Below are 26,353 nucleotides of genomic sequence, written 5' to 3'. Positions count from 1 at the left end.
TTCCAGAGCTATAAGAAGCACTTCCCCAGAATTGTGGCCTTCTATACTTTCCAGGCCACTTGCTCACCTCTAACAATAAATTCATTTCCCTTACTCATCTTTTTTGACTTTTATTGAGAAATCTAACCTGTTATTCCCCAGGAACTCATTCATCACCATCAGAGCTTCAGTCAGCTCTGGTTTCTCATGGACAAAAATGTCTGAAATTTTCTGTTTCTATTCAACAATCAGATGTATTGCAGAGTTTCATATTCTAAGTATTTACTTGGCAATTTTGAGTATAGAGGGGAAAAAAAAAACCCAAATCAAAATCCAGTGGTTTCAAAGAACTGAACAATAACTCTGCTACTACAGAAATACAAGTTCCATGTCTGTGTTACAGTCATTGCTCAGATTATAGGTAGGTGCAAACCCAGGTTTAATGTCCACTACATTTTGGCTGCTTTTTGAGTGACAGCATAACCTAAAGACATTTTTGGAAAAAACTGCAAACATTAAATGGTGTGAAGTAATTTTTATCATAAGAACATAGAATCATTCAATGGTTAGGCCTGGGAAAAAACCTTGAAAATAGTCTGGTTCCAACCCCCCTGCCAGGAGCAGGGACATCTTCAGCTAAACTAGGGTGCTCAGAGCCTCATCCAACCCGGCCTTGAACACCTCCAGGGATAAATATATCACCTCTTAAGTTGATACTGTAAAATCCTCGACCTCATCAGTGAATTCTGTCTCTCGAGAACTCAAACACCGCTTAAAAACAGAGAAAAACAAACAGGCGGAAATGCAAGTTTCTCATCAGAAAGGCGGCCTTGCTGGTCAGAGAGCGAGGGGCGGGTGCGAACAGCGGGGCACTGACATGCCGACAGCATAGCAGGGACAAGGACCACAGCCACGGCCTGCAGCTCGCCCGCCCAGCCCGGGCGCACCTGGGGGCGCTCCCGCGCCGGCCCCCGGCCCTTTGTTCCCCCGCTGCAGGGGCAGCGCTCAGGAGGAGCACGGCCCTGCCCGGGCATCCCCGGAGCGCCAAGACAAGGCATAAACAAAGCAAAGCCAGGCCGCCGGGGCTCCGCCGACCCCAGCCCGGGCGCGGTGCGTGCCGCGGGGCCTCTACCGCCGGAGCGGAGCCGCGGCAGGGCGGGAGCCGCCCGGAGCCGCGGCCCTGAGGTGCGGCCCAGCTCGGTGCGGGCGGACAGCGCGCACTCACCCAGGTGAGCAGGCTCTCGCCGAGCTCGGCGCGCTCCAGGCTCTCCACGTTGAACATGGCGGGGCTGCGGGGCCACGGCCGGGTCGGTACCGCCGGTCCCGCCCCGCCCCGTCCCGGGCCGGGCGGTGGCGCCGACACGTCACCGCGCCCTGACGGAGCGGCCGCGCGCCTGCGCCCGGCGGCCGCGGGGCGGGGCGGGGGACGCGGCGCGACCCGGCGCCGTCGGGGGGACGGGGCGGGGCCGCGGGGCCGGCGGCGAGCGGCGGCTGAGGTACCGCGGGGGGACGGGCGGGGCCCGGCCGGACCGGGCTGGCCGCCCCTCACAGCCGGCCGTCTGGGGGGGCTGGGGAGGCCGAGAGACACGCGAACCCCTCCGTTGCATGCCCGCCGAGGCACCTCGTACGCCACCGGGCCCTCGGGTAGGAGGGGTGTGCAGCTCTTCCCCGTACCCTCTGTGTCCTGGCGCGGAGGAGCTGTTTGGCAGTGTGTGGCAGGGCTGGGAGCGTGGATTTGTGAGGATGGTGTACTATACCACAGACGTTACCGATGCTGGTGTGTAATGTGGCTTGGCTTCTGGATAGAGTGGCCCCTACAAGGTTTTCCTCCTTTTGGAGTAAGAAATGACCCTGCACCCACAGACATGTTATAGCCTTAGTATCTAGTGTCGCTTGGCTTGTGTGTGGAGCAGCCTTAACTACGTTCTCCTCTGTTTTGGAGAAGACAACGACGTGAGCTTCCTCTCAACAAAGCTGTGCTGTAGTAGATTTAATGAACAGGCAACCTACCAGCATCTGAAGGGGGTCTGCAGGGAAACCAGAGAAAGTCTCTTCCTTAGGAACTGTAGTGACAAGGAGTAATGGGTTCAAACTTAAAGCAGGGAAATTTAGGCTAGGTAGCAGGAAGGAATTTTTTTACTGTCAGGGGTGTTAAGATGCTGGAACAAGTTGTCCAAGGAGGTTGTGGATGCCCCAACCCTGGCACGGTTCAAAACCAGTTTGGATAAGACTTGAGCAACCTGGTCTAGTGAGGGGTGTCCCTGTCCATGGCATGGGGATGTTGGGACTGAACAATCTTTAAGGTTCTTTGCAATCTCTTAACATTCTATGATTCTATAAATTACTTGCTTAGCACTAGCTGCAAGTGGAAGAAGGGTGGCTAGGTATTGGAATGGGCTGCCCAGGAAGGTGATGGAGTGACAATGGGTAGAGTGAGCAATGGGTGTTCAAGGAAAGACTGGACATGACACTTGGTGGCATGGCGTGGTTGACAGGGTGGTGTTCAGTCTTAGACTGGACTTGATGAACTCAGTGGTCTTTTCCAGCCCAGTTGGTTCTGTGTGATTCTTCAGGTGATTCGGTTAATTTTTTATCTCAAAGACAAGAGTCTGTCTGTGGCCAGAGTGCCCCTGCATCCTTGCTGTGCCCCAGCCAGAGGAGCTCTCCATCATACTGCAAATGGGTCACCTGAGGAGTTTGAGTAACTCTTTCTCCATAGTGTGTTGGATTTTGGACTATTTGAAGTTTGTGATGAGAGTGTGTGGCATCATGATAAGTTCTGCAGTTCCCTATCAGTTAACAACGGGCCTGACGTGCAACAACATGGAGTAGCAAGCACAGAGCACTGATAACAGTGGAGGGTTGTATAAACAGCAAGGGCCATAGATGCAGAAACTGTCACTATTTTCACCTGTTTTCTCAGAGTTTTTCCATTTGGTAAATCAGTGACATGGACAAAATCTGAGTGCTCCCTATATGTCAGCTTCTTTTGAACTGGAGAGTATTGTAGAAGCTATGAAAATTTTGCCAGGTTTTCCCAGGAAACTGCTTTCACACTGATCTCTAATCTGCTGTATAAGTTATAGATCAACTCTTCATTTGAAGATAACTTTCAGATTCATAAGGAATTTAAAGTCATAGAAAACTGTACAACTTCCCATACCAAGTTTTAATGTGTGCTTTAAGCAACATGATTGGTACGTTTAACAAGCAATGCTTTTCACATGTACATTGCATTGTTTAAGGTTTTGTGTCCTATCTTCCTCTATGTCTTGTTTCCCACTCTGCTTTGCCTGCTGCCATGAGGGGTAGCTTGTATTTTGTTGACACAAACAAATATAGTAATGCTTTTTTGCCTTGCTATCTATTTTAGATATGAGGTTGTCTTTGGAAATAGCACTTTCTACAGTAAGGAATTCTTGGCACTTTTCTCGTGCTCCTATCTGCATATGATTTCAGTTTGTTTAGGACTCTAAACCTTTCAGTATGTTTTGGCCTTATGAAGTGGTGGAAGACTTTGTTGGGAATTGTTTTACACAAGTCATACACCACCCAGGCAGATTCTCAGAATAGTAATGCTAAACAGGCCATTGAATTTGTCTTTTTGCATCAAGCCGTCCACATGGTTTTGAGCTCAGGAGAAAAATTATTGGAGATGTTTTGTTATCCTAGTAGAATGGTACATTTTTTTTGGGTTATTTTCCCTCCCAACCTTGCACCTGTTGTTTGCAGCTGCATTACTTTTAACTTGCAGAGCATGATTCCATCAGAAAAAGTAGAATATCTACTTTCTTTCTTTCTTCTTTTTTTTAATCTCTTTAGGAAAAAATGTACCTCAGAGGCTGCTGACCTCAGACCTTGCAGAAACCTGCTTTATCAGGCAAGTGCCTCAGTTGGTTAGTTCATAAGATATACTGGACAAAATCATTAATTGCCTACTGAAATTAACCCTCTCCTCTCTATTGGCAAGACTCCTCAGGCCTTTTCTATTCTTTTTTGCAGAGAGTATGCATACACTTTAATGTAGTCAGCACAGTCCTGAAAGCAAAGGTGGTTTATCGTGAACATATAACCGGATATTATACAGCTGAGTTTGGCTGTGTTTCTTGTACCAGCTGAACTGATGTGTAAACCTGAAGTTGGTGCAAACTCATAATAATTAAGCATTAACAGACTGCATGAAATTCAAGTGGGATAATCCCAAGTCAGTTTTGACAGCCTTGTCACATAATATATCTCACCAATTTATATGTTGTTGTATTAGGTTTTTTTAAAAAAAATCTGTTAGTAAATGTGAACTTTGGAGTTTCTTCTACTGATTTTTATAATATAGGGAGGCACTTAGAGATTGTTGTATGGTTCTTCATTCAAGTAAGACTGTGCTCACAAAAATGAAAAGCTAATCAGTTGTGTTTCCTCAGAAACACTTTTTCTAAGAAAAACCATCAATCATTTCCATTATTTCTGTTTTATGATGTTATATTTGTCTACACTGCTTCTTCAAAGTCCAAGTTTAGTGCACTAAGGAACCTGGATAAAATATATCGCCTCAGGATTTAGCTAATTTAGAATTTAGGCTAGTAAATTTACAGAGTCTTCAAGACTTCCACTGTTCATCATGGGCAGTTCATGCCTGCTGTTGTTAATTGTTTCTGAATGCAGTCTGGGCATATCCTTGGACTCTTAAAGAAAGAGCATAAATACCTATAGGATCCATTTTGCCAAGTCTAATCCATTCACAAAGTCCATTGTCAACCACAGAGAGATGCCATGACCTGCTACTACCCTGAAGGTGGAAGTAATCAGATAGCTTCTGATGAGACAGGTCTCAATTTTTGCCCTACGTATAAGAATTTGACTTTATTTTGGGAATTTTTGGCTGTTTTTCTCCTAAATGAAATATGCTAAATTAGTATCTATAGATATTTCAAAATGAGCTAATATATGTTCAGGGGGTGGATTACAAAATAAGTATGCTCTGTTTCAGTATGTTTAAATTCTTAAAAGTTGGTTTATGTTATCTAAAACAGGCCAATCTTACTAGAAACTTTCTGATACAAATGAAACCAATTTTTTGTTTGTTTCTCTTACATAGAAGAAAATTTTGAGGGGTTAAAGCCTTTCTGTTGTTAAGAAAGCAGGACCTGTGGTATTTGACTAGTTGGATATGAATTAGCTTATCCTGGAAATCAGCCTCTGCAAATTAAGCTTCTTTTTCAAAGGGCGGAAATGCTTTTGCTGATGAAAGGCAACTGGCAAAAGAAATTGTAGGTTCTGGCTTGCACACTAGCCCACCATCACTGTCTTATCTTTATAACTTTTTTCAAGCTCTGATGGTGACTGCCAATACTAGGTCAAAAGGAAAACACTCATAATAAAACTGAAATAAATGAAACCCCAAAACTCCCATTTTTCCAGCTCGTCCCATAAAGGATACATTTTTATCCACATTACCTTTCAAATGTTGAGCAAATTGTACCATGCTCACAAAGTCAATACAGTAAGGTTAATAACTTGTATCTCACTGTTTACTTCTCAGACATCAAGAGAGCCTCTTATTTCTTTTTCATTGTGCTTGCACATTCCTTTGGTAGTGGGTCCTAAAAAACTCTGTGGTTTTGAGAGCTTATTATTATTCAAATACTTGAGAAAACTATGGGGGAAATTCTAACTTTGGATAGCTGTTTAACATCATGGTAAAGACTAGATTGTTTTTCATGTCTTTATGAGTCATGGCATAGGGTATTGTTGTAGCTTTATGATGAACATTGAAAGTCCTAATAATACTTTTCAGATCTGAAAAATTGAGAAATAGTACATCCATACTGATGTATGCCTTCATTCCCTCACACTTCAATGTTATCTGTATGAATTTCCAAGAATAAAAGCTATTGTACTTGCAGTATTGCTCATTATAACCTTAGAGGGAAAATGTAGCTTCTAAAAGGTCTGTAGATTCTTATTTAAAATGTAAAAAAAAAAAAAATTAGTGTTACTTTCTGTCAGTGATCACTTTGAGAAAAGATTATAATAAACAAGATGATTTTGTGTATAGGTGATTAATTACTAGCAGATTTACAAGTAAAACTGTATGATTTTACAAACAGTAAATTGCATTCCTTTCTATTGCAAAACCTTTTGTAGACAATTTATTCTGAGGTTGTTTACATTCTCTAGCCATCAAGAACCATCACAGAGATAGCCCTGATCCCAGTCTACTGGGATGCAGTGTCAAGCTGTAACTTAGCTAGCTGTATTGGAATGGAGGAGTAACTCCTTGTGTTTTTCCCCTTTTTCTGTGTTATTTTACTTGAAGCAAGTGACAGTAGTCTGAAGATAAGATGAAAGAAAGCTGTAATTTAAGATTTGGGCTTTGGCGTTGTTTTTTTATGTAGGAAAAAGGCATTTTTGTCAGTTTTTAAAAGTTTGTGGTTGATATTTTTAACATTCTGAAGTTAGTTGTATAAATTCCAGTTTTGGTGTGAGTATTATGAGATGTTACTTGGTTTTCAACTTCTCATTGGAACACAGGGTGGAGTTATGCTTGCATTTAAGAAAACCATCCATGAAAAATGGCTAAAAAGAGAAAAAGTATTGAGTATAACCAGAAATAATTTCTCAGAATTTAACCTATTTTCAATTACTGCCTTTTTTGCCCTGAAGTAATCTTATACAGTTGGTGCTTTCCTCAGAGCTAGTGTAGACAGGAATTAATTTATTATATTAAATAATAGATTCAGAGCAAAAAAAATTCAAACCTTTTTTTGCAAGTATAAAAAGAAACAAGATAACATAAACCTACAGAAAAGAAAGAAAGAAAAACTTTAAAGTAATTTAGTGTCTGAAAAGCCTGTGATGTAGAACCCAGGTTTGACAATAATTATGTGACAAAAAGATTGATGAAATGTTGTTATATTTTCATAACTGGACAAATGTAGTGGATCGATGGATGGGATTTAGTACAACCCATACTAACTTGGTCTTGAATTTGCATCAAATTATTAATGGTGACTATTTTAGGAGTGATTAGATATATGTGATAAGTTCTGGTTCTGGAAGGTTTTTCTGACACACGCTTGATCTTTATCAAGGCTGGCTGTCTCTGCTGTGTAGTGAGTCTTCACTACACGATTTAAGAGTAAATCTCCTAGAACTTGTTTCTTAGTTGCACCAGCTGAAAGAGCAACACTTGCTAAACACATGCACTGTGAGGGGAGATTTCTTAGAGGATCTCTTTAGTTATCTAGCCTATCATACATTCAAACCACTGCAGATCACTCTTTGGCTGTTGTGGTTGCACTTGAAGAAACATGAACTGCAAGCCTCCAGTTCTGGGTATTTTGTTTGAGAACATTCAAGATAGTCTTGAAATCAGAAAATTCCTTCATCCTTCAGTCAGTTTTTTTCTCAGTGTATTTTAACATTTTCATTGTAGACATTGCTTTTTTAACATGCTATCTCAGAGACAGGAGGAGGAGATTGTTTCTGAGGCATGAATTCAGAGAAATAATGTATTGGTTCTTTTGAAGTGATACCCTTCTGTTTTGTAGTACCTAGTCTACACAAGACTCAGCTGTCAGCTCTCAAGGCTATCGGCTCTCCTGTGCAATGATCTTATTCAGAAAAAGTGCTGGAAGTAATAAGAAAAATACACACAGCACTTGTTGGCTGTCCAGAAACAGCAAGTAAATTAAAATATGAACAACATGAGCATTAAGCATTGATAGTTTGTCTTTTCTAGAATTCAGTGATAGAAGCAGCTGAGAGTGAGACTGAAGCAGAGATTCCACTGCCCCTCTATAGAGTCCTTGCAGTATTGATACATAAGTGAGGACAAAGCATCTCAGAGTGTTTATGTGGAGAGAAAGGGTAATAATTTCTCTTGAATATTATGCTTGTGTCAAAAAGGTTCTTGAGAAAGTCATATAAATTTCAAAATGAAGGGCTGAATTAGATAAAAGTAACGGCATTATGTGCAAGAAGGAAGAGAAGGTAAGGATCTGTGTATTTAGTTTTGATGTTCTGATGCTAACTTTGGCACCTTAGTTTGGTATTTCGAGAAAGGTGAGTGAGCAGTAATGAAGGCATGCAGATTCAGTGAGTGCTATTAATGGTAGGCAGATAAGAATTTTGAGTGTTGTTGCAAGGAACATACAGAGACAGAAGAGCTGGAGTTGTCTTGAAGGCTGTTCAGGGAAACTGATTTAAATTGGTATGATATTGATAATTCATATGTTGTTTTTAAAGTGCATCAAGCAAGCAGTAACAGAGGAAGTTCAGGTATTAGTGCAAGAAACACTTGCCTTCCAAAGGTACAGTTAAATCATCTGTATGTCTCTAACACAATAAGTATTTCTGAAAAAACAAAACAAAACCCTGTTAATGGGATGTAGTTGGCATATTGGTGTATTCTCACAGAACTGATGCGGAACATCATGGAGGATTTATAACAGTTCCTTAGTATTTACTTCTAGTTTTGTTTGAGTGGTCAAACCAGAAAAAACAGTGGGATAGATAAAAATTAGTTGACTGATAATCAGTTGACTGATACTTAAGGAGGAAAAACGTAGGAATTGAAGATATCAGCATGCACATTTGTGGAAAATGGCTGTCTCAGAATGATGCAGTGTTATAAAGAGAAATTTCTTCAGGACTGGATAGGCAAAGAAATTAAGTATACAGGCAGGTTGAGCTTAGGGAGGCATCACAGCACACCTACCAGTCTGCATCCTCAGCACCAGGGAACCACTGCCCCGAAAAATTTCACATCATAACCTCTTGACTTTAGCTATAGGAATGTAATTGTGTGACTAGCTATGCAGAGAAACGCTCTAAATCCTTGTGTAGGCCCATGTTCCTATGTAAGACTTTTCACAAAGATACGGTTTTTTATTCATTAGTATGTGTGAAACGTGTGTAAACATTGACCTACTTGAAACATGCCCGTTTATGAGTCACTGGTGTTCCACCTTTGAAAGAAGTTACTCTTTCCAAATACTGTGACACAGTTGCTTGTTAAAAGCTGTAATTAGCAAAAAAATTACTATAGTTACAGAAATAATAGTCTCAATTGAGATTGGCACACTTAGGATAACTTAGTTTATTGTTTCACTTCATGTATGCTTCATTATTCCCTTTTAGTTTTCACAGTGAATGCCCAAAAACATGACAATAAATAATGAAATCTCCCTTTGTTCTCCACAAGTTTGCTCTGCTCTTATGGAACTTAATTATACCACTTACGCTTTTAAACAATACTCTTAGAATGTATCAGCTTCTCTTGTATTGTTGCTACAGAAGGCAGCTCCCACAAATGTAAGGAAGCTTGGAAAAAGCTTCACTGCTTATACTAGAAAAAATGTGGAGGATGAGCGTATCTGTCTTAGGGAAAATATGATGCTTTTTTATTAGCAATAGACTGACATGTTGAAATCTTGCCAGGATAGTCATTATAGGTATCCACTAAAATCCTGATGACTTGTATTCCATTTCAGTTTTGCAATTAATTCAAGGCCAGAGGGTGTTTGGTGATATTTGCTAGACAGCAAGGTTTAAATAAAAAATGACACATGAGCTGTGAGGTGTAGTGAAACACTGATTTAGCTTGCAAGCTGGACCAGAACACAGAGAAAAGATGCCAGTCTTACCTGCCTTCAGAAACCAATCCTGAGATTTTATTTCAGGTTCATGGAGAATACTTCAGCTGTGTATGGACAGAGCTTCAGTATGACTTTCCACGTCATTTGAAAGAGTTAGTTTCACCCTTCTGATTTCGCAATATTCACAGCCGTAGTTAATTTCACTTCCTGATTGCAACAGCAGTGATTCAGCAGTGTGTTGCATGGCTCTAGCTGTAGGTTAGTGCTGTAGGTTAATAAATGCTAGCTTTAGTCACTGATGGCTAAAAATGTGAAACAAGCATAAAACAAGTGGTCTAACTAGGGAATCCTGATACTATTTTTCTTTCAAGTTTTCTGTGTGTTTCCAGCTAAAGGAAAACAAAAAACAGAAAGCACAGAATGCACAGAAAACACTAAAGAAGTTTAAAATGTATCCTGTGTATCCAAATGAGCATTTAAAACTAAAACCAAAATTCATGGTTACTTCCTTCATATAAGTGGTGAAAGTTAAGTTTCTGTGTTGGCTTAGCCAACAGGAATGATTCTAAAATTCTTGACAATGATCTTGATAAGAGTAATTAAATTTTTTTTTCAGTAAACTCTCCTTAGAAGATGGACAGTTCAGTAATGACCTATTTCTGTGCAATTTATCTTATAAGATTTTCAGGTAAACTATCTGACTATTTTTTTTTTAGTCTTTAAATCATAACACAGTAATTTAAGATTTGTTTGCTACTGCATAAGACCTCTATAGCAAACTCAGTGTTTGGTAAAAATGGATATATTCATTCCTTTTGTACCACTCTTTTCTCCCAACAATGACTCTTCTGTTTAGGTATTGTTTGTGTTCAAAATATCTGTTCACATATATTTTAATATATGTATATATTTCTTTTTGCATTTTAGAGCTGTGATGGCCAGTCACCAAGCAGAAGTTCAGAGTTTGAAGCTAGATAATGATTCAGTTATAGAAGGAGTAAGTGACCAGGTACTGGTGGCAGTTGTGCTCAGTTTCACTTTCATTGCTGCTCTGGTATATACGCTTTTAAGGTGAGAATGTGTTGACAGGAATTATTCATTTTTTATAAAAATCCTAACTTCCTTGACAACTTTGTGCATTGCTACATAAAAACTGTGATTTTGTTACAGTAAGGAAGTGATTGTTTGATTGCTTACTATGTTTAACTAATTGCTTGGCACAGCTAGAGTCAAAAGTGGAGTTTAACTGTTCCTTATCTTCATATAATCAAACTGAGTAGTGTTCATTATTCCTTAACACTGAAAATGGTTAAATTCTCAGTCTGTATGGCTGCTGTTTTGCATTTGGTTACTAAATACAGATTTGTAGATGACTCCAAGATTAAAATGATATATTCCTCCAGTGTATGTTCTAAGTGCAGTCTCCTTCCAAGAAAACAAACAAAAAAACAGCCCAAATCCAAATAAATTCAAATAAGCATGCTGTGAAACACTGGACTTCAGTATGCCTTCCATACAGGAAAATGTGAAGTTCAGATTTCAATAACCTTAATGATCAAGTCATCAAAGCTTATTTTCATTTCAGAGTTTTTCTTTGCATCCTAACAAATATCTTAGCCTGTGTGTTTTGGGGAAATGAGTCTGAGCTTCAGATTGGCTTATTTTATTTTATTTTATTTTATTTTATTTTATTTTATTTTATTTTATGGATGTGTGTAAACTTCTGAACACAGAAGAGTTTTCAAAACCAAGGGAACTAAATTTTAGTTACACAGTGGCATCGTGGAACTTACTGAAGAGTATATGTCTACGTGAGAATATTGTTGAGGTAGAGTTACTTGAGAGCAAGCTACAAAACAAACTATAAGTGGAAAAGCTTGATTGGACTGCAAGGCAGTGCTGCTGTTCAGAACCAGGAGATCACAAAGGACTCTTACATTCACTTTACCTTGCCTTTTTTTTTCCCCCAAAGCTGTTTCAGTTACTCAGGTTGCTGTAAGAATGCCTCTTTTTCATCTGCTCTGTTATGATTTCTATGCCCTTCATATTGACATTTTTGGCAGTTGTGACTTGAATTTTAAGTGTTTAGTTTGAAATGTAACACTTTATTTTTGAACTCTAGAAAGTCAAGTAAGAAATATTAAAGAAAAAGTGAGTGGCACAAGGGTCAGCAGTTGACAAGAGTAGCAGGAGTTCAGTCAGCATTAAGTTCAGAGAGATGATGCATCAATTGTGAAGAGTTACTTAGGGAGGAAGACAAGGCTAGTTATCGACTGCCTCTGCAGTGTAATGAGGTAGGTAAAAAAGTTTGACTGTGAATCCTGTTACATACCTATTTTCTGGAGGGGCAAACAAACTGAAAACACAGAACTTCCAGACTTTGGAGATCTGCACTGTGTGATTTGTGGCCAGTGACAGGACTTGAGGAAACACATGAAGTTGAGTCAGAGGAGATTTAGGTTAGATATCAAAAAAAAGTTTTTCACCCAGAAGATGGTTGAACATTGGAACAGGCTCCCCAGGGAAGTCTCAGCACCAGCCTGACAGTGTTGAAGATGTGTTTGGGCAATACTCTCAGGCATATGTGTCTTGAGGTGTCCGCGTAGGGCCAGGAGATTAACTCAATGATCCTGATGGGTCTCTTCCAGCTCAGCATATTTAGTGACTGTGATTCTATGACTAATGACTGGCAGAAAGTCTTACCAGTATCCTATTAGCTCCCTGCTCTGCCTTCTGGTACTTTTTGAAATTATCTGTATTCAGCTGCACTCTTCATCTATCTCCTTTGTATTGTTGCCATCAAAATCTCCACAATATGCTAGAAAACCTGTACAGTACAAAAATTCTAGCACTGAGCGGGAAGTGAGGGAGAAAAAGAGTATTTTCTTTTTCTTCTCTAGTTACCTTAGACAGTACAGTAGTCTTTGTCTTCCTTATATGGTGTTCATTACCCCACTTTTTTTTTTTTTTTTTTTCCCTTTCTTGCTTCTGTGGCAACAGAACTGAAATACTTAAGCTGGGTAGGAGCAGGTCATGGGTAAGTATACAGGAAGGAAAGCTTATGGTAATGAATAGTTGCAGGAGCTGAATAAAAAAGGAAATGAGGAGCAAGGAGTATGTGTTGCAGTAGATTTTAAGGGGCAGAAGCAGAATATGGAGAGAGCTCTTGAGGGATATAATTGTTGCGCTTGTTTCCAGGTGAAAGAACTCAATGAAGCATCACATCAAGGCTTCATTCACGCTTCTGGTGGAGAAACTTACAAGCCATAATTAACATATGTAACAAGTTGCAGATGTGCAGTTCAGGCGCTATATAATACTTTACTGAAGCCTATATACTTTTGAGTTATAAATTTTGATAAATGAAGTCAGATTTTTTCCATGATCTTTTAAACTGATGAGTAGGTTGTCACATCACAAATTTAATTATGAAAATTCAGTGTGTTCAGCAAATTCAAGGAAGCTTGACCCTTTAATTTCCTACAAGAGATTTGTCCTAGGTGACTTACCTGTTCCATGTTTATGGTCTACAGTTTTAGTTTTAATCTCATTTTTCTGTCCGTCATGTGGTTTGATTGTAAGATCAAGTCACCATTTTCAGCAGAAGTGAGATCTTAGTTCTTGAAAATTCAGAATGTCCATCACTGCAGAGTGATGCACCAGTCCCCTTAAGTACTGTCACTCTCCTTGTGTGAGACTGCATACTACATAAGTAGGCAATCTTCTTCCTTCCAATAATAATAGTTTGGTGGGGCCCTCTGTGGTACATAATAAAATTTTTCCACATAATGGGACTTTTTTCCTCAAATTTTGGCATGCTAGCAGACAGAAATGCGGAAACAAAAGACCTTTGCCTCTAACTTTATTTTTTTCTGGCTTGTGTTTGATAATGCCTTTAATTACATGGCACCGTATTGGTTTTCATTTATTTCAGTTATCTTCTCACACTAATTGCATGACAGAGGTTATGAATTTGATATATTTTGAGCTCTGCCTGTCCCTTCCTCAACATTGCATGGTTTTCAGCTACCTCACCATCTTATGCATAAGTGACAGTACATGCTGTCACCTCTGCAGCTCTGCAAATGCTCTCATGATTTCATCGTAGTATGTGATACCAGAGTAAGGTCATATAAATGAACATTTTCAGTAGCAAATTTGCAATTAGTTGTTTATGGAGAAATCAGAATAAATTGTCTTACAATTCATACCTTCCTTATATACACTTACGTGTGTATCAAATTGAGCTTTGATATGTATCAAACATTCTGGCAAACTGAAGATGTGAAATATGTTCATTTTGTAGCATTTAAACAGAAAAATACTTCTATACATATAACATGTATGACAGACAATGTTATCTGAAGGACAATGCAGCAAAAGCTTCTAGAGTTATTGAGGAAATTATATAATATAACTGCAACCAAAAAATGTCCTAAAAGTTCAGCCGGTCCAGCCTTCATCTCTGACAGAGGATCAGCTTACCTCAATATCCCTGGAAGGATATTGCTATACTGCAACCTGTTTTTTGATTCAACTTTTAGTCAGGGATGGATCATACTAACCTGAGGTAATCTTGTCTGATTTTGTACACTATGCAGTAGAAATGTGTTTCCACAAGTCTTAGATAACTGGGAAATAACTGCTCATGTTTATACAGTGAAATACTTATCCTGTCTCCTTTTCACTCCATGAACAGTCTTCTATATATACTGACATTTCTGAAGTCTTTCTCTAATGTTTAAAAAATGTGGGCAGTAGTTCTTTTTATCTTCTGAATTTCCTCCAACTTCTCTATATGTTTCTATGCATTTAGCCCAAAATGGAGAACAGAATCCAGCTAAGATCTCAAGAACACTGAGCAGAATATATCATCTTTGAAATCCATATGAATTAATAAAGCATAAAAATTCACAATTTTAATATGCTGTTGACTCATATTTATTGTGGCTTAATTGATTGTTGTCAGTACATTTTTAATTTCAATTCTGTCCCATTGTGCTTTTGAATTTCAAATTTGTAATATATCCATCCTTCTTTCATCAGTGTGTCCCTTCCCAATTATTCTTCTTGGCATATCTCATCTGTAGTTTGCTTGTCTGTAGAATCATTCCTTTTTTAAAAAAGAGTGATTTTAAAAGAGTGGTTTCTTTTTATATCCAGTCTGCTGGTAGTTACATAAATTCAATATTCTAAATGTAAGTTTATCTACCCTTTCTTATGCAAATGTCATGTAGCAGATAAAATTGAAGTAATTAGGAGGTTTCAACTCTGACTTAGACAGTGAGTGAAAAATTAGTAATTTATGAGTAGACCAACAAATAAGGAATTAGCAGTGGAGACAAAAATGAAAAATATTTCTGCATATTTAATAAAAAAGCTTTCAAACAACTTCATTTTTTGTAGGTTCATGGCTTAATTTTTTCTCAGATTAAAATCTAATTTTAACATGATTTGATGATTGATTGTGGATTATCTGGAAAATCTTGCTGCCATACAGCTTTAAGTGTCCAAAGTAACTTCACAATCTAGAATAAATTCCTGTTTCTTTAATCATTTATTACCCTTTAAAATCATTCATAGCAGGAAAGAGTGATTTTTTTGCCCTTTGTTCAAGTTTCATATTTGTTTCAGTGAGTTATTTTTCAGTGTTGCATCGCAGGGTTTTTATTGCTTGTATTTCCTTTCACAGAAATGAACATCAGAACATACATCCAGAAAATCAAGAGCTAGTGCGAGCTCTTCGTCAGCAGCTTCAAACTGACCAGGTGCTGTACTAAGTGTTGGGCATCATTCAGCTCTGTGATGTGGGGTACTGTAGGCTTCTCTGAGGTTGTGGAAGAAGATGATCTTGAGAGTTGTGGGAGCTTACTTGCTGTACAGAGGCATCCTTGAAATCCTTGAGATACTGTAGCCTTTTTGTAGTGAATGTGTTAAGTAATAAAAACTACATTTTGGCTGGTTCTTTTTTCAAAGAAGTTTTTGCCACAAGGTGGTGTATGTTAGATTATGCTGTGTGCTTCCTGGAACATTCCTGGGAATACAAGGGCAGAGGAAAGGAAATCTGGAGTACAGTTTGCTGAGGCAGGACAAGGGTTAGATGTTTAGACTGATAAAGAGTGTGTAGCAGAACAATGGCACAGCAACAAGAGCCAGCAATAGACTGACAGAGTGGAACTTTTTAGCAAAGCTTTTAGTCACAGGACAGAGAGTAGTGGTTTTAAACTGGAAGAAGCTAGGTTGAGATGGGTTGGAAGGAAGCAATTCTTTACTGTAAGGGTGGTGAGGCACTGGAACAGGCTGCTGAGAGAAGTTATGGATGCCCGATGTTCAAGGCAGGGTTGGATGGGGCTCTGAGCAACCTGATCTGGTGAAAGGTGTCCCTACCTAGTGCAGGACAATTGGAACTTAGTGCTTTTTAAAGGCCCTTCCAGCTCAGACCATTCTATAACTGCATCCAGTTTGGACAGGTAGAGTCAAGGCCATACTTCTGGAGAATATTGAAAACAGTCTTTCATCATTATACTTCTTGAAGTAACAACAGTGTATATTTATGTGGAAGACAAATATTGCAAAATGGGGAGAAAAACTGTCTCACGACAGTAACATACACAAGCTGATATCTGTGTTTGGGCTTGGAAATGCTGCAGCTGGTAAGCAACACAGTTCAATTACCTGGCTCTAGACAGAACTACTCAGGGTAATGAAGTAACAATATAGGTCCGAGTTTGTTATTCGTGCTCCAGCATGAGTCTAACCTGACTCAGTGTGAAGGACCAAAGAGGTTCTTTCTTTGTGGTCTTTGACTGGTTAAAGAAGCACACACTTCTTTAATAGATAAAGGCAAAATAATCCTATCACAAGAACTTGCTTATTGACTCTATGCATCTAAGTATGTTTGATTTTTACATGTAAGTATATTTCTCATTTCACGTAGTTCTGTGTTTGAGTGTTAGACTTATAGTGAATGAATACCAATTTATTATTATTTTTTAGAGCTCAGTAGATTTATATAAATTAGTGTCTCTGACATTTTGCATTTTCCTGCTATTCCAGCAGGATGCTTCTGCTGGTGATCGGCATCGCTTCTATACAGATATGTCGTGTCCAGTCTGTTTGCAACAGGCTACATTTCCTATAGAGACAAACTGTGGTCATCTCTTCTGTGGTAAGCAAGAAAAGCCAAAGATTAAACTAGAACAGAAATACAAACTTTTGGCACTAGCTCGGCAATCCTAATTCAAAACTTTGTTTGCTTTTAACTGTTTATAATTGCATCTGCAAAAGAAATAATTTTTTATAAATAATTGAGAAAATACATTTATGAGTAGTCACTTTAAGAGTGTGCTGCACTGTTTCTATGCTATCAGGAATGAAACTGGTTAATTTTAAAATGTTGAAGAGTATAATTGTTTAGTAAAAAATGAAGAGGTTGAAGGACATTTGGATATGTACCATTTTTAAAAACTGGTTTAGAAAGAGTACAATACTCTTTATCTCACAGAATTTTTTTTCTTAGAAGTCCTGCAGAATTATGAGTAAGTGCACAGTTGATTAAAGCATTTGTTTTGTATTTTTTTAAGGCTATGTTTATATACAGAAACCCTGTGTCACATTTTGCTTCCTCTCCTTCAGGTTCCCAGTAGGATTCTTTCACTGCATTCATCTAGTTTTATGAATTACAGTAATTTCACGAATACAAGCCGCACCATTTTGACTAAAATTTTGCTCCCACACTGGAAATGCGGCTTATACTCAGGAGCGGCTAATATGTGAATAATTTTCTGACATTTACAACCTCAAAAGTGCCAGCCAGGGTGCCGAGCCAAGCACCTGCCAGTAAAAACTGGCATTTCGCGATTGTTACAAATTGTTACTCTGTTGCGCCGCAGGTGGAGCCTGGTTCCCTGCAGGCAGCACGGGGGGCGGGCAGAGAGGCGGGAGAGCTCCCTCCTTCGCTCCTCTGCCGCCATTGCCCGGGGGAGAGACGGGGGGGCCCCTTGCCACCATTGCCACGGCCCGGGGGAAGGCGGGGGCCCCGTGCCGCCATCGCTGCGGCTCTGGGAGGAGGCGGGGGGCTCCATCCCCGCCCGCCGCTGTGGGAGCTGGGGGGGCTCCGTCCCTGCCTGCCACCACGGGGCAGAGCCGGGCTGGGGTGAACGAGCCCAGTGGCAGCGGCGGCTGGCCCCGAGTGGCCCCGCCGAGCGGCAGCGCCAGGCTGGGCTACCTGGCCCCGTCAGCAGCCCCGAGCGGGCTGAGCCTGCACAGCCCGAGCTGAGCCAGTAAACCCCGCCCTGCCGTGGTTCTGTTACTATTTGGTAACTTTGTTGCACGCGGGTCCTCGCTGCGAACGACAGAGCGGCTTATACTCAGGTGCAACTTATTTATGGACAAAAAACAAAATGTTTGCCAACACCTGGCGATGCAGCTTATACTCAGTGCGGCTTGTGTTCATGAATTTACTGTATATAGTGTATTGACATTTTTGTGACTTCTAAATTTTAAACTGGTAAAAATTTTAATTATTTGCTTCTTCACTTAATGATTAAAAATTTGTTGTGTTTTCAGGAAATAATGCCCTGAAATTACTGATTCAGCTGAACCTATTCAGGATTTTTCTCATTAATAGCATGGAATTTGAACATGTTAGTTCTTTGTATCTTCAGTGAATGCTGTACACAAAATTACATCAGAAGATGTAGATTTAACCTAACTGCTTGTGTATACTTTCTGTTGTTTCCCTTGGTGTGTAATGTATTGTTTCAGGCGATGCATTTTTCATCTTTGGAGTTTAAATGTGCGTACTTTGCCTTCACCAGGTTCCTGCATTATTGCCTACTGGAGGTATGGCTCATGGCTGGGTGCCATCCGCTGTCCAATCTGCAGACAGACGGTAATATTTTAAGTCATCATGGACCTGTCAGTTTGGCTGTCTGGGATAGCTTGCCACAAGTGAGCTGCAGTAGTGAGGCTGGCAGATAAAGAAGTCTGAGAAACTGAAAGAATATAGAGGGATACGTGAGACAGGAATGGTGGTCATTCAGTTTTTCCTAACTTCTTACTTCAAGAAATGGCTCAAAAATTCAGATTGTTCCTGCAACTCAAACAAAGCTGTTTTTCTGTGAAGAGTTCATAAAAACTGGAAATTGTGAGATTTTAACTGTGATTCTTCCATGGTTTCTGTTCAGAATATTATTTAACTTCTTTTACCAGAACTTGCATCTGAAAGGTCTGGCTGTTGTGGTAGACTGCTAGTAGCAGCACACTACTGGTTCCTAAGAAATACCTTCTCTCTTCCCTCTGTCCCTATCAAAAGACCCATCCATGTCAATTTCTTATTTTGACCCTATTTTTCAATTGTACATATTATTAATTTCATCTTTGTAGAGCAAGCATTAACTTACTTCCTACGCAACTTACTTACATTGTCAGTTTGAAATATGTTCCTGCAACTCATTAAGGCTTAGGATCTCTGAGTCTGATAGTGTATGTTTTAACAAAAGTACATCTTTATATTAGCAGTGCACAAACTACTGAGCTAGAAACTTCTAATTAATTATATAACTTATGCGCTTGCCCCCTCCATTATATACTTCTTTGATTATTTGTATCAGAAGGACAAATGACTGTAAGAGGACAGCTGAAGGAAAGAAAAATAGATATGACTGGAGGAAGAAGGAGTAGGTTTAGAGTGTAGCCAGAGAGGAAAAAGACACAAATAATAAAGGTGGGGAAAATGGAAAAGGAGAATATAAGTGACTTTTTGGTGTCTTTCCTTATATATATTTTTGTTTGCTTTCCTGTGAGTATCAGGTATATTAGGTGGCACTGTTTGCATGGTTATGCATTTGTTCTCACTCTGGTTTATAAATGAGGAAGGGAAAGATGAATACATAAACATGAGTCATTAGGAGGTTTGTAGCAGGACCAGAAGTTGAATGCAGATCTGCTCATGCTCTCCTTCCTAAACGTGACTGGCACACAGATTTATATTTAGTTGCCAGATATAGAGGAAGCTTCTGAAGACTAATATTTTCAAGCGTTATGCCTTCCCTGTTTCCTATGATAATCTGCATTTTATACCTGTATGTTGCTTCCAAATAGAAGTCTCAAGTTTTCAGCAACTCCTATGCAGAAAGATAATATGTGTAAGGTCATACTCACATGTATGTTATTTCTCTGTGTTGCATGAAAGTTAACCCAAGAACAGAGCAAAATTCTCTGTCCTTACAAAAGAGCTAAAGGCTAATAACTTTTTTTGTTATTTCATCTCGGTATGAATGTCCGGATGCAAAACTGTAACCTTTTCTGAATGTTTCTTGTCATGCAAAGCAATTCTAAAAAAATAGAGAAAAAGAAATTATTGCTTTATTTGATTTTCAATTTAGGAAACAAAATTAGATGAATGTGATAAATTAACTTTGTTCTCCAAATCATCTGTCCCACTTATGAAACATAAAACATTTAGATGTTCAGAAAAAAACATATAAGCCTCTCTTAAAAGGAAGGTTATTTTGCACTTTTAAAAAAAATGTCTTTATAAATTAATATTCTGTAAGGAGATGTAAGCAATTATTTAGTTAAAATTTAATAGCAGTATCCATGCTAGTATTTTTCAGTTCATTTTACTATTAACTATTCAATTAAACTGAAGTTTTTTCTATGTAGTTAACTGAAGATGACTGTTTTATAGTGTAACACAATCTCCCTAGGTAACACTCTTCTTGCCACTCTTTGGTGAAGATCAGCAGGGTGCAGCCCAAGTGTTTCAAGATGTTAACGATTACAATCGAAGATTCTCAGGACAGCCCAGATCAGTAAGTTTTGGGTAAATTTGGGTGGAAGTCAGTGATGTCAGAAGAGTTTGAGAGCAATTTTTTGTAGTTTTGTTTTATCCCCTTCTTTTTATTTCTTTCCGTGGGATATGGATTTTCTCTTCCTGATACATAGGGCCTAGGCAACTTTTCTTCAGGAAATTCATGTTGAAATGGTTAGGTCAAACCCAAGGCTTCAAAATTATTTATTTGTCATTTATGAAAATGTGTGGAAACTTGCTTTTTTATTGTGAGAATCTAGTAAGTCTTGAGTTTTCTCGAGTCTTCATGTGCTGGGTTGGTTTTGAGATGTGAGTCATTATTTGAAAGGATCAATAATTAGTCAGCAAAAGTACTTAATGAAATACATGACCTGCATGGAAGAATATTCACTGATCTCTTTTATTCAAGAATATTCATTGATCTCTTTGCACTGATTAGAGGTCTCTGAAGTTCTACTCTGTTCCTTTCTCCTCAGACAGCTATATGCTGTCTTGATTTATGAGTTTTTCCCCTAGATTATATTACAGTCTTTATTCTCCTCTCTGAGTGAATAAAAATAGATTTTTTTTTTCTGTAAATAGCTAAGAAGGTGGGCAAAGTTTTACAAATCTTAGAAAGTCAGCCTTGTGAGTCCATCTCCTGTGTGTGTATCCTGTTTTGCAAGGTGAAATGCACACACATGCATATTAATAACCTCCCTGCTTGTCTTCATTTGTAATGGGATTTTGATATAGCAAGAAGACATTAGCAAGAAAAATGTACAGTACAAAGAGACAGAAGAGGGAGGGGGATTTTTCTAAACCACAAAATGTATGGGTTTTGTCCAGAAAAGATTGAAATTACCTTTCAGGCTCCATTAGACCTCTCTGCGAGCTGTGTCTAGTCCCTGGTAACCTGTCTCAGGTCATGCCAGAAATCTGCACTAAAGCCCTAATTGGACTAGATAATTTATCTTTGATTTATACGCAATGTTACTTTCTCAAAAACTCAACTATGGCAATAACTTGTTTTAATGGAGTTAAACAGTTCTATGTAGAAACTGTGTGCTGTTGAAGGGAACCAGTATAAAAAAGTTTTAAAGTTCACCCCTCTCTACTAGCCTCTACAAAAAACCTGAATATTTTCTATTGAGCTGACTCTTGCTAAGCTGACAGAATCATAGTAGCAAAATGGAAAGGAGCCAGGAGTGAATTCATTTAAAGGTTCTTTAGTTTACTTTGAAGCTTCATCCATCCTTTGGAAACTTGTGTGAATCACTGGTTGTGCATCAGGAGAGGGGCTATTGTGTTTCTGAAAAACTGTAATCCTCGCTCTTATTCTACTTTACCTATTAGGTTTTCTCTTGCAATCCTTGTTTTCTTGCAATATTTCTGGCCAATATTTCACTCCAGTTAACCTGTTTGCTGTTTCTCACTTTCCCAGTAATTTTTTTTTTTCCTCTAGTATTCATTGTTTTTCTGTCACAATAGAGGCAGGTATATTTTCTAGTGATGTGTGTTAAGTGTATGCTTTTCTTTGTAGAGCATCTGACTTTCTACCCAGTAAAACTAAACTCATTAACTATTCCCAGATTTTGCTTTAATTCCTAAAAACTAAGAGACTCTAAGATGTAGTAGTACAAAGTTCAGTTTAGCATGGATGAGTTACTGAAGCAAAATACTAACTTTTATGTTCTGTCTTTATAGATTATGGAAAGAATTATGGATCTCCCCACTTTATTGCGACATGCTTTCAGGGAGATGTTTTCTGTAGGGGGCCTCTTCTGGATGTTTCGTATCAGAATATTCCTCTGCTTGATTGGAGCCTTGCTGTACCTGGCTTCACCTCTGGATTTTCTTCCAGAAGCTCTGTTTGGAATTCTGGGGTTCTTGGATGATTTCTTTGTAATTTTTCTTCTGCTGATATATATCTCTATCATGTACAGAGAAGTGGTAACACAGCGTCTAAATAGGTGAAATGGACAAAAGTGACCTAAAAGCAAAGTCAGTTGTGGAATGTTTTAAAAAGAAAACTATAACGTAAGTATGATATGGCAAGGTGCCTGCTTTATCATCTGTATGATTTCAATAGTAACAATTTCTTAGTTGGTTATACAAACATAAAGGGTTAGTAAATGGCGATGCTTAACTGGAATCTTTAATTTGTGCATTACATATGCTTCATAAGGATGAGGTTAGTTTTATAATGTTGTAATAAGCCTCCTTCATCTACTTCCACCTGATGAACAGCTGTGTGTAATGAAAGCAGGAAACGCTTTTTGGTGTGTCGTGGTTTGTGAAAAAGGAGTTCTAGCAAAGTACTTCAAACAATAAGCCTGTTTGCATAATCTAAATGTGTAGGAAAATTCTTCACAGTATCGTTATCATGGCTAAATTGTTTGATGCCTTCCTGTTGTGGGCTAGAGTTTTTTTGAAATAAAAGTAGCTTTGTTTGTCTCTGTGGAAGAAGAAACCCAAGGACCACATTACAGTTATCATCCTGCAGTTTGCTGTTGTCCACATGCTTCAGAAGAATAAGGATAATACCTTGGTATTGCTTGAACTGCCCTATGTACAGTTGCATGCAATTTGTACCATTTTATTTTTATATTTGGGAATATACACACAGTATCTGCTCTACATTGAGAAATCAGTATTATGCACGTCACACTTGTTAATGCTCTATTTTTTTAAGTGAGAGCATGGTTTTTCTCTTCAGACTTTTTTATTTGGTAAGTATATGTCTTAGAAGCAGAGGTTGTGTGCTACTTTGGGTCAATGCAACTTTGCATTTCTGTAGATGCATTTGGCAAATTGGAGAGGACACTCAAATTCCAAATAGTGATTGAAAAAAAGAAGTCAGAACTGGATGTTTACACTACATATACATATACTTGTATGTGTATAGTGTAGATATTTACCCAAATGTACATTCTACACTGTGTGCTAAACAACATAGATATTGGGAAGATTTTTAGTTGGAATTTTCTTGTTTGGTTGGTTGTTTGATTTGGGTGTTGAAAGAAGAGATTCTGAATTACCTTGAAAAATAATCTATGATAAAGGACCACCAAAAAAATCTTAAAGGTGTTTTCAAAAATACCAGGGTGTTAATTATCCTTAAAGCTGATTTTTTTTCATGTTGAATTTGAGCATAGGCTATCATAGCTATACAAGTAATTAAAAAATGCTTTCATTTTGAGCAATGATTGCTACTATAAAGGTCCGGGATATGACAGGTCATTGTACTTTTTAGCTAGAGGAATCATAATTGCAATTTAACTTCCCGAGTACTTGAAAGACAGTGAATTAATAGGTGATTCTTTGTGTGTTTACATATATGGAATGAAAGGGACCTTTTCACCGCTTCTGTGTTTTCCCCCTGCAGGTGTCTTTCCACAGCTTCTAGCACTTAGGCACGTGCAGGAAAATGATAGAACTGAAACCTCAGGTGTCAGTCATTGAGGGTGCAGATTGTCCTTCAGTGTCAGTGTTCTAAATGACATTCATTTAAAACTAAATTCATTGATTCTTCATTTGAAAATTTAGTTTTAGAAATCCAAGGACATTTTACAAATGAACTGGAAAGCTAAACTTTTCTTTGTTAGAGATGAAGAAGAGAAAAGGGAAGTGAAGCAAGGTTTGGAGGAAGAGAGCTGGGGAGAAAATTACATTTTTGGAAGCAAATGCTAGCTGACTTTACTTGAGCATCTTGGTTGAGCTTTTCCCATTGTGTTGGCATTGCTAATGTATGGTGATGTTTTAGTGGCTACCTCAGTTAAAACTCTTTAAGGTATTATTGACTAAGGGTGTTAGGTGCATTTACAAAGCAAGATAGTAGTGTAGGATGTTATATATTACAGAATTTAAGTTTTGCTGTATTTTTTTTTTGATTTGGGGTTTTCTTTCCCAAGAAATCTAGCTGAAAACAAACCCCTAAAATTATTTTTTGATTGAGTAAATTTAACACCCTCTTTTCTCCTGGAGTTTAAGTTGTAGGTCTGCTTAGGGAAGAGTGTGAACTGCTCTTGTAGCATAATTGGAGTTTGTTCATGGAATTTGTTGATCTAGTACCTCATCCATGTTTTTAGCCTATGATTGTAATTTTCCCACGACTCTCTAAATCCAGAGTGGATGTAGATGCACATGAAACTGCTTACCAATTGGTTTTCTTTGAATTTACCAATTCCATGTGTTACTCTGAATTTCATGTGGAAATTCCATCTAAGAGGATCCTGTGTATCTGAAATCACACACAAAGCACATCTGAAGACTATATGAAGTTTACCCATGTTCTTTTTCTTCAGTGCATTTCTGATAGCCAGAAGGGTTTCACTCAGACGCATCTGCTTACTTCTGAGTGCTGAGTAACACTGTAATCATAAATTCAGCACATTAAATGCTTGACAGAATTAGGACTGTTCTTTTCAGTGATATGCGTGCTTGCTTGTGGATATTCTTTTTTTGGTCCTGCAAGCCAATGATAAACAGTATTATGACTTGTTCAGGCCTTTTTGTGAAATACAGAGATGCATCTGTCCTGCGACATCTGGCCACTGTTCCTTTTCACAAATCTGAAATAGCTGTAAGTGAACTATCTTGGGTACTTAGTTTGAGCTTAACCTAAGCTCTAGAACTCCCAAGAAGCTGGAGAATAAAATATGAGCATGTAGTATTCCTGAACTGTGTGCTGCCAAGTTGTTCTGGCAGCAGTGAGAAAGGTAAGGGTTAAGGCTGAATGCTGGCTTCAGAATGTGGAGGAAATATGCTGTGTGCAGAGTGACTGAAACATCGCTGTGGTTTTATCTCCTGAGATGGAGCAGGCTTGTCATTAAGAGGGGAAAATTTAAAAAAGGAAAACCAGCAGGAAGATGTATGGGGATAAAACACAGTTCTTAAAAGATCACATGGGCACCAAAAGCTATGTGAAATATTTGATTGTTTTAGCAATATTAACAAAGAGGAAAACAAAAATTATACTTAATAGCTCTTGCAAAATAACTTGTAGCATCTTGAGGCCTAATGATCATCGCTGTATAGAGCGATCCATTTCTGTGCTGTTCGTGTGCCACACCATTGATGTCTGTGAGAATCAGCCAGAATGGTGTGGTTTGGGGATACAATTTTGCCATAAGTTTCATAGAACTGTAGCAGTATGTTACACTAGATTTTTAAGACAAAAGAATTTAAAACTACTTGTTGTTACTTTTAATGATAATAAATTGCTGTTAAAGAGATTCTCTTGAATTATTTTATTTTATTGACTATCTGGATGCAATATTCTTTTCCACTTCCATGCATTAAAGTTGAAAGTGTGGCATCCCATCCTTGAGGGAAAGGAAGTGCTCAAGATTTGTAGATGCTCATGGTCAAAAGGAAAAATCAGAGGATCCACAAAAACTCACAAAGTTCTATTAGTAAATTACATACTTGGTATGAAATTTGGTATAAGTTAGGACCTGATCTCTATGAACATGTGGCAGTGGGTTTTGAACAGAGTGGTGGGGTGAAAGAGGAGAGAGAAAAACAGAAATAAATTAAAGAGGAGGAGAGAGAAAAAGGAGAGAGGGAGAGATCACCAGTCCTAGTTCCAGCATCAAGCTGGGGTGTCCTGGGGATGCCCACACACACGGGCTTGGTTGGAATACCTTTTATAAATAAATCTCCCCATCTTGGAGATAAGTTTCTCACTTTGTATGCAAATTACCAATCCTGTGCAGTCCATTTCTCTAGATCTTTCTGGAAATGGGTCAGAAGACCTTGTGGATCTCTGGTGGTCTCAGTCCCCTCTTACAGTCCATGCCCGTTTCTCAGCCTAATCCCTGCACTCGTGCTGTGTTGTGCTCATCTCCAGGAGCCAGAACAAGGACGTTTGTCCCGGAAATGTGCTGCCTTACTTCCTTATGGCCTCTCCTCCAGTCACATCATGTTCTTTCTCAGTGTATCATTACCAACAATTCTTGGCTGTTATCACCAACAG

The 26,353-nt window shown here is 38.8% G+C and overlaps 2 protein-coding genes across 10 annotated transcripts in view; one reads left to right on the top strand and one right to left on the bottom strand.

The window, feature by feature from the left end:
• HOOK3 (hook microtubule tethering protein 3) overlaps positions 1-1,306 on the bottom strand; it is an 86,835-nt gene extending 85,529 nt beyond the window's left edge. For all 4 annotated transcript variants that reach the window (XM_033084700.1, XM_033084701.1, XM_033084702.1 and 1 more), the window contains exon 1: positions 1,205-1,306. In XM_033084700.1, coding sequence (XP_032940591.1) covers positions 1,205-1,261 — 57 coding nt within the window. In that variant the 5' untranslated portion in view covers positions 1,262-1,306. The remainder of the gene's footprint in view (positions 1-1,204) is intronic.
• A 131-nt stretch (positions 1,307-1,437) lies between these two features.
• On the top strand, positions 1,438-25,610 carry RNF170 (ring finger protein 170). Of its 6 annotated transcripts, none has more exons than XM_033084935.1 (8): positions 1,438-1,475; positions 3,802-3,859; positions 10,506-10,649; positions 15,271-15,346; positions 16,638-16,746; positions 18,398-18,471; positions 20,291-20,395; positions 22,081-25,610. In XM_033084935.1, the coding sequence occupies exons 3-8, from the start codon at positions 10,513-10,515 to the stop codon at positions 22,348-22,350; spliced, it is 771 nt and encodes a 256-aa protein (XP_032940826.1). In that variant the 5' UTR covers positions 1,438-1,475; positions 3,802-3,859; positions 10,506-10,512; the 3' UTR covers positions 22,351-25,610. The 6 variants fall into 6 exon arrangements, with proteins under 6 accessions (XP_032940826.1, XP_032940823.1, XP_032940824.1 ...); XM_033084932.1 differs by having other exon boundaries at positions 16,635-16,746; XM_033084937.1 differs by lacking the exon at positions 1,438-1,475 and adding an exon at positions 1,529-1,623 and having other exon boundaries at positions 16,635-16,746.
• The last annotated feature ends 743 nt before the right edge of the window (positions 25,611-26,353 follow it).

Source organism: Catharus ustulatus, chromosome Z, assembly GCF_009819885.2.
Source record: "Catharus ustulatus isolate bCatUst1 chromosome Z, bCatUst1.pri.v2, whole genome shotgun sequence".
NCBI classification, from domain to species: Eukaryota; Metazoa; Chordata; class Aves; order Passeriformes; family Turdidae; genus Catharus; species Catharus ustulatus.
This window is presented reverse-complemented; position numbering and strand designations above follow the sequence as displayed.

Excerpts from the sequence above, each read along its gene's own strand:
- RNF170 (XM_033084932.1), top strand. The coding sequence starts at position 10,513 with ATGGCCAGTCACCAAGCAGAAGTTCAGAGTTTGAAGCTAGATAATGAT. Across the intron at positions 18,472-20,290 it reads GTCCAATCTGCAGACAGACG|GTAACACTCTTCTTGCCACT; the intron begins GTAATATTTTAA and ends CAATCTCCCTAG. Across the intron at positions 20,396-22,080 it reads TCTCAGGACAGCCCAGATCA|ATTATGGAAAGAATTATGGA; the intron begins GTAAGTTTTGGG and ends CTGTCTTTATAG.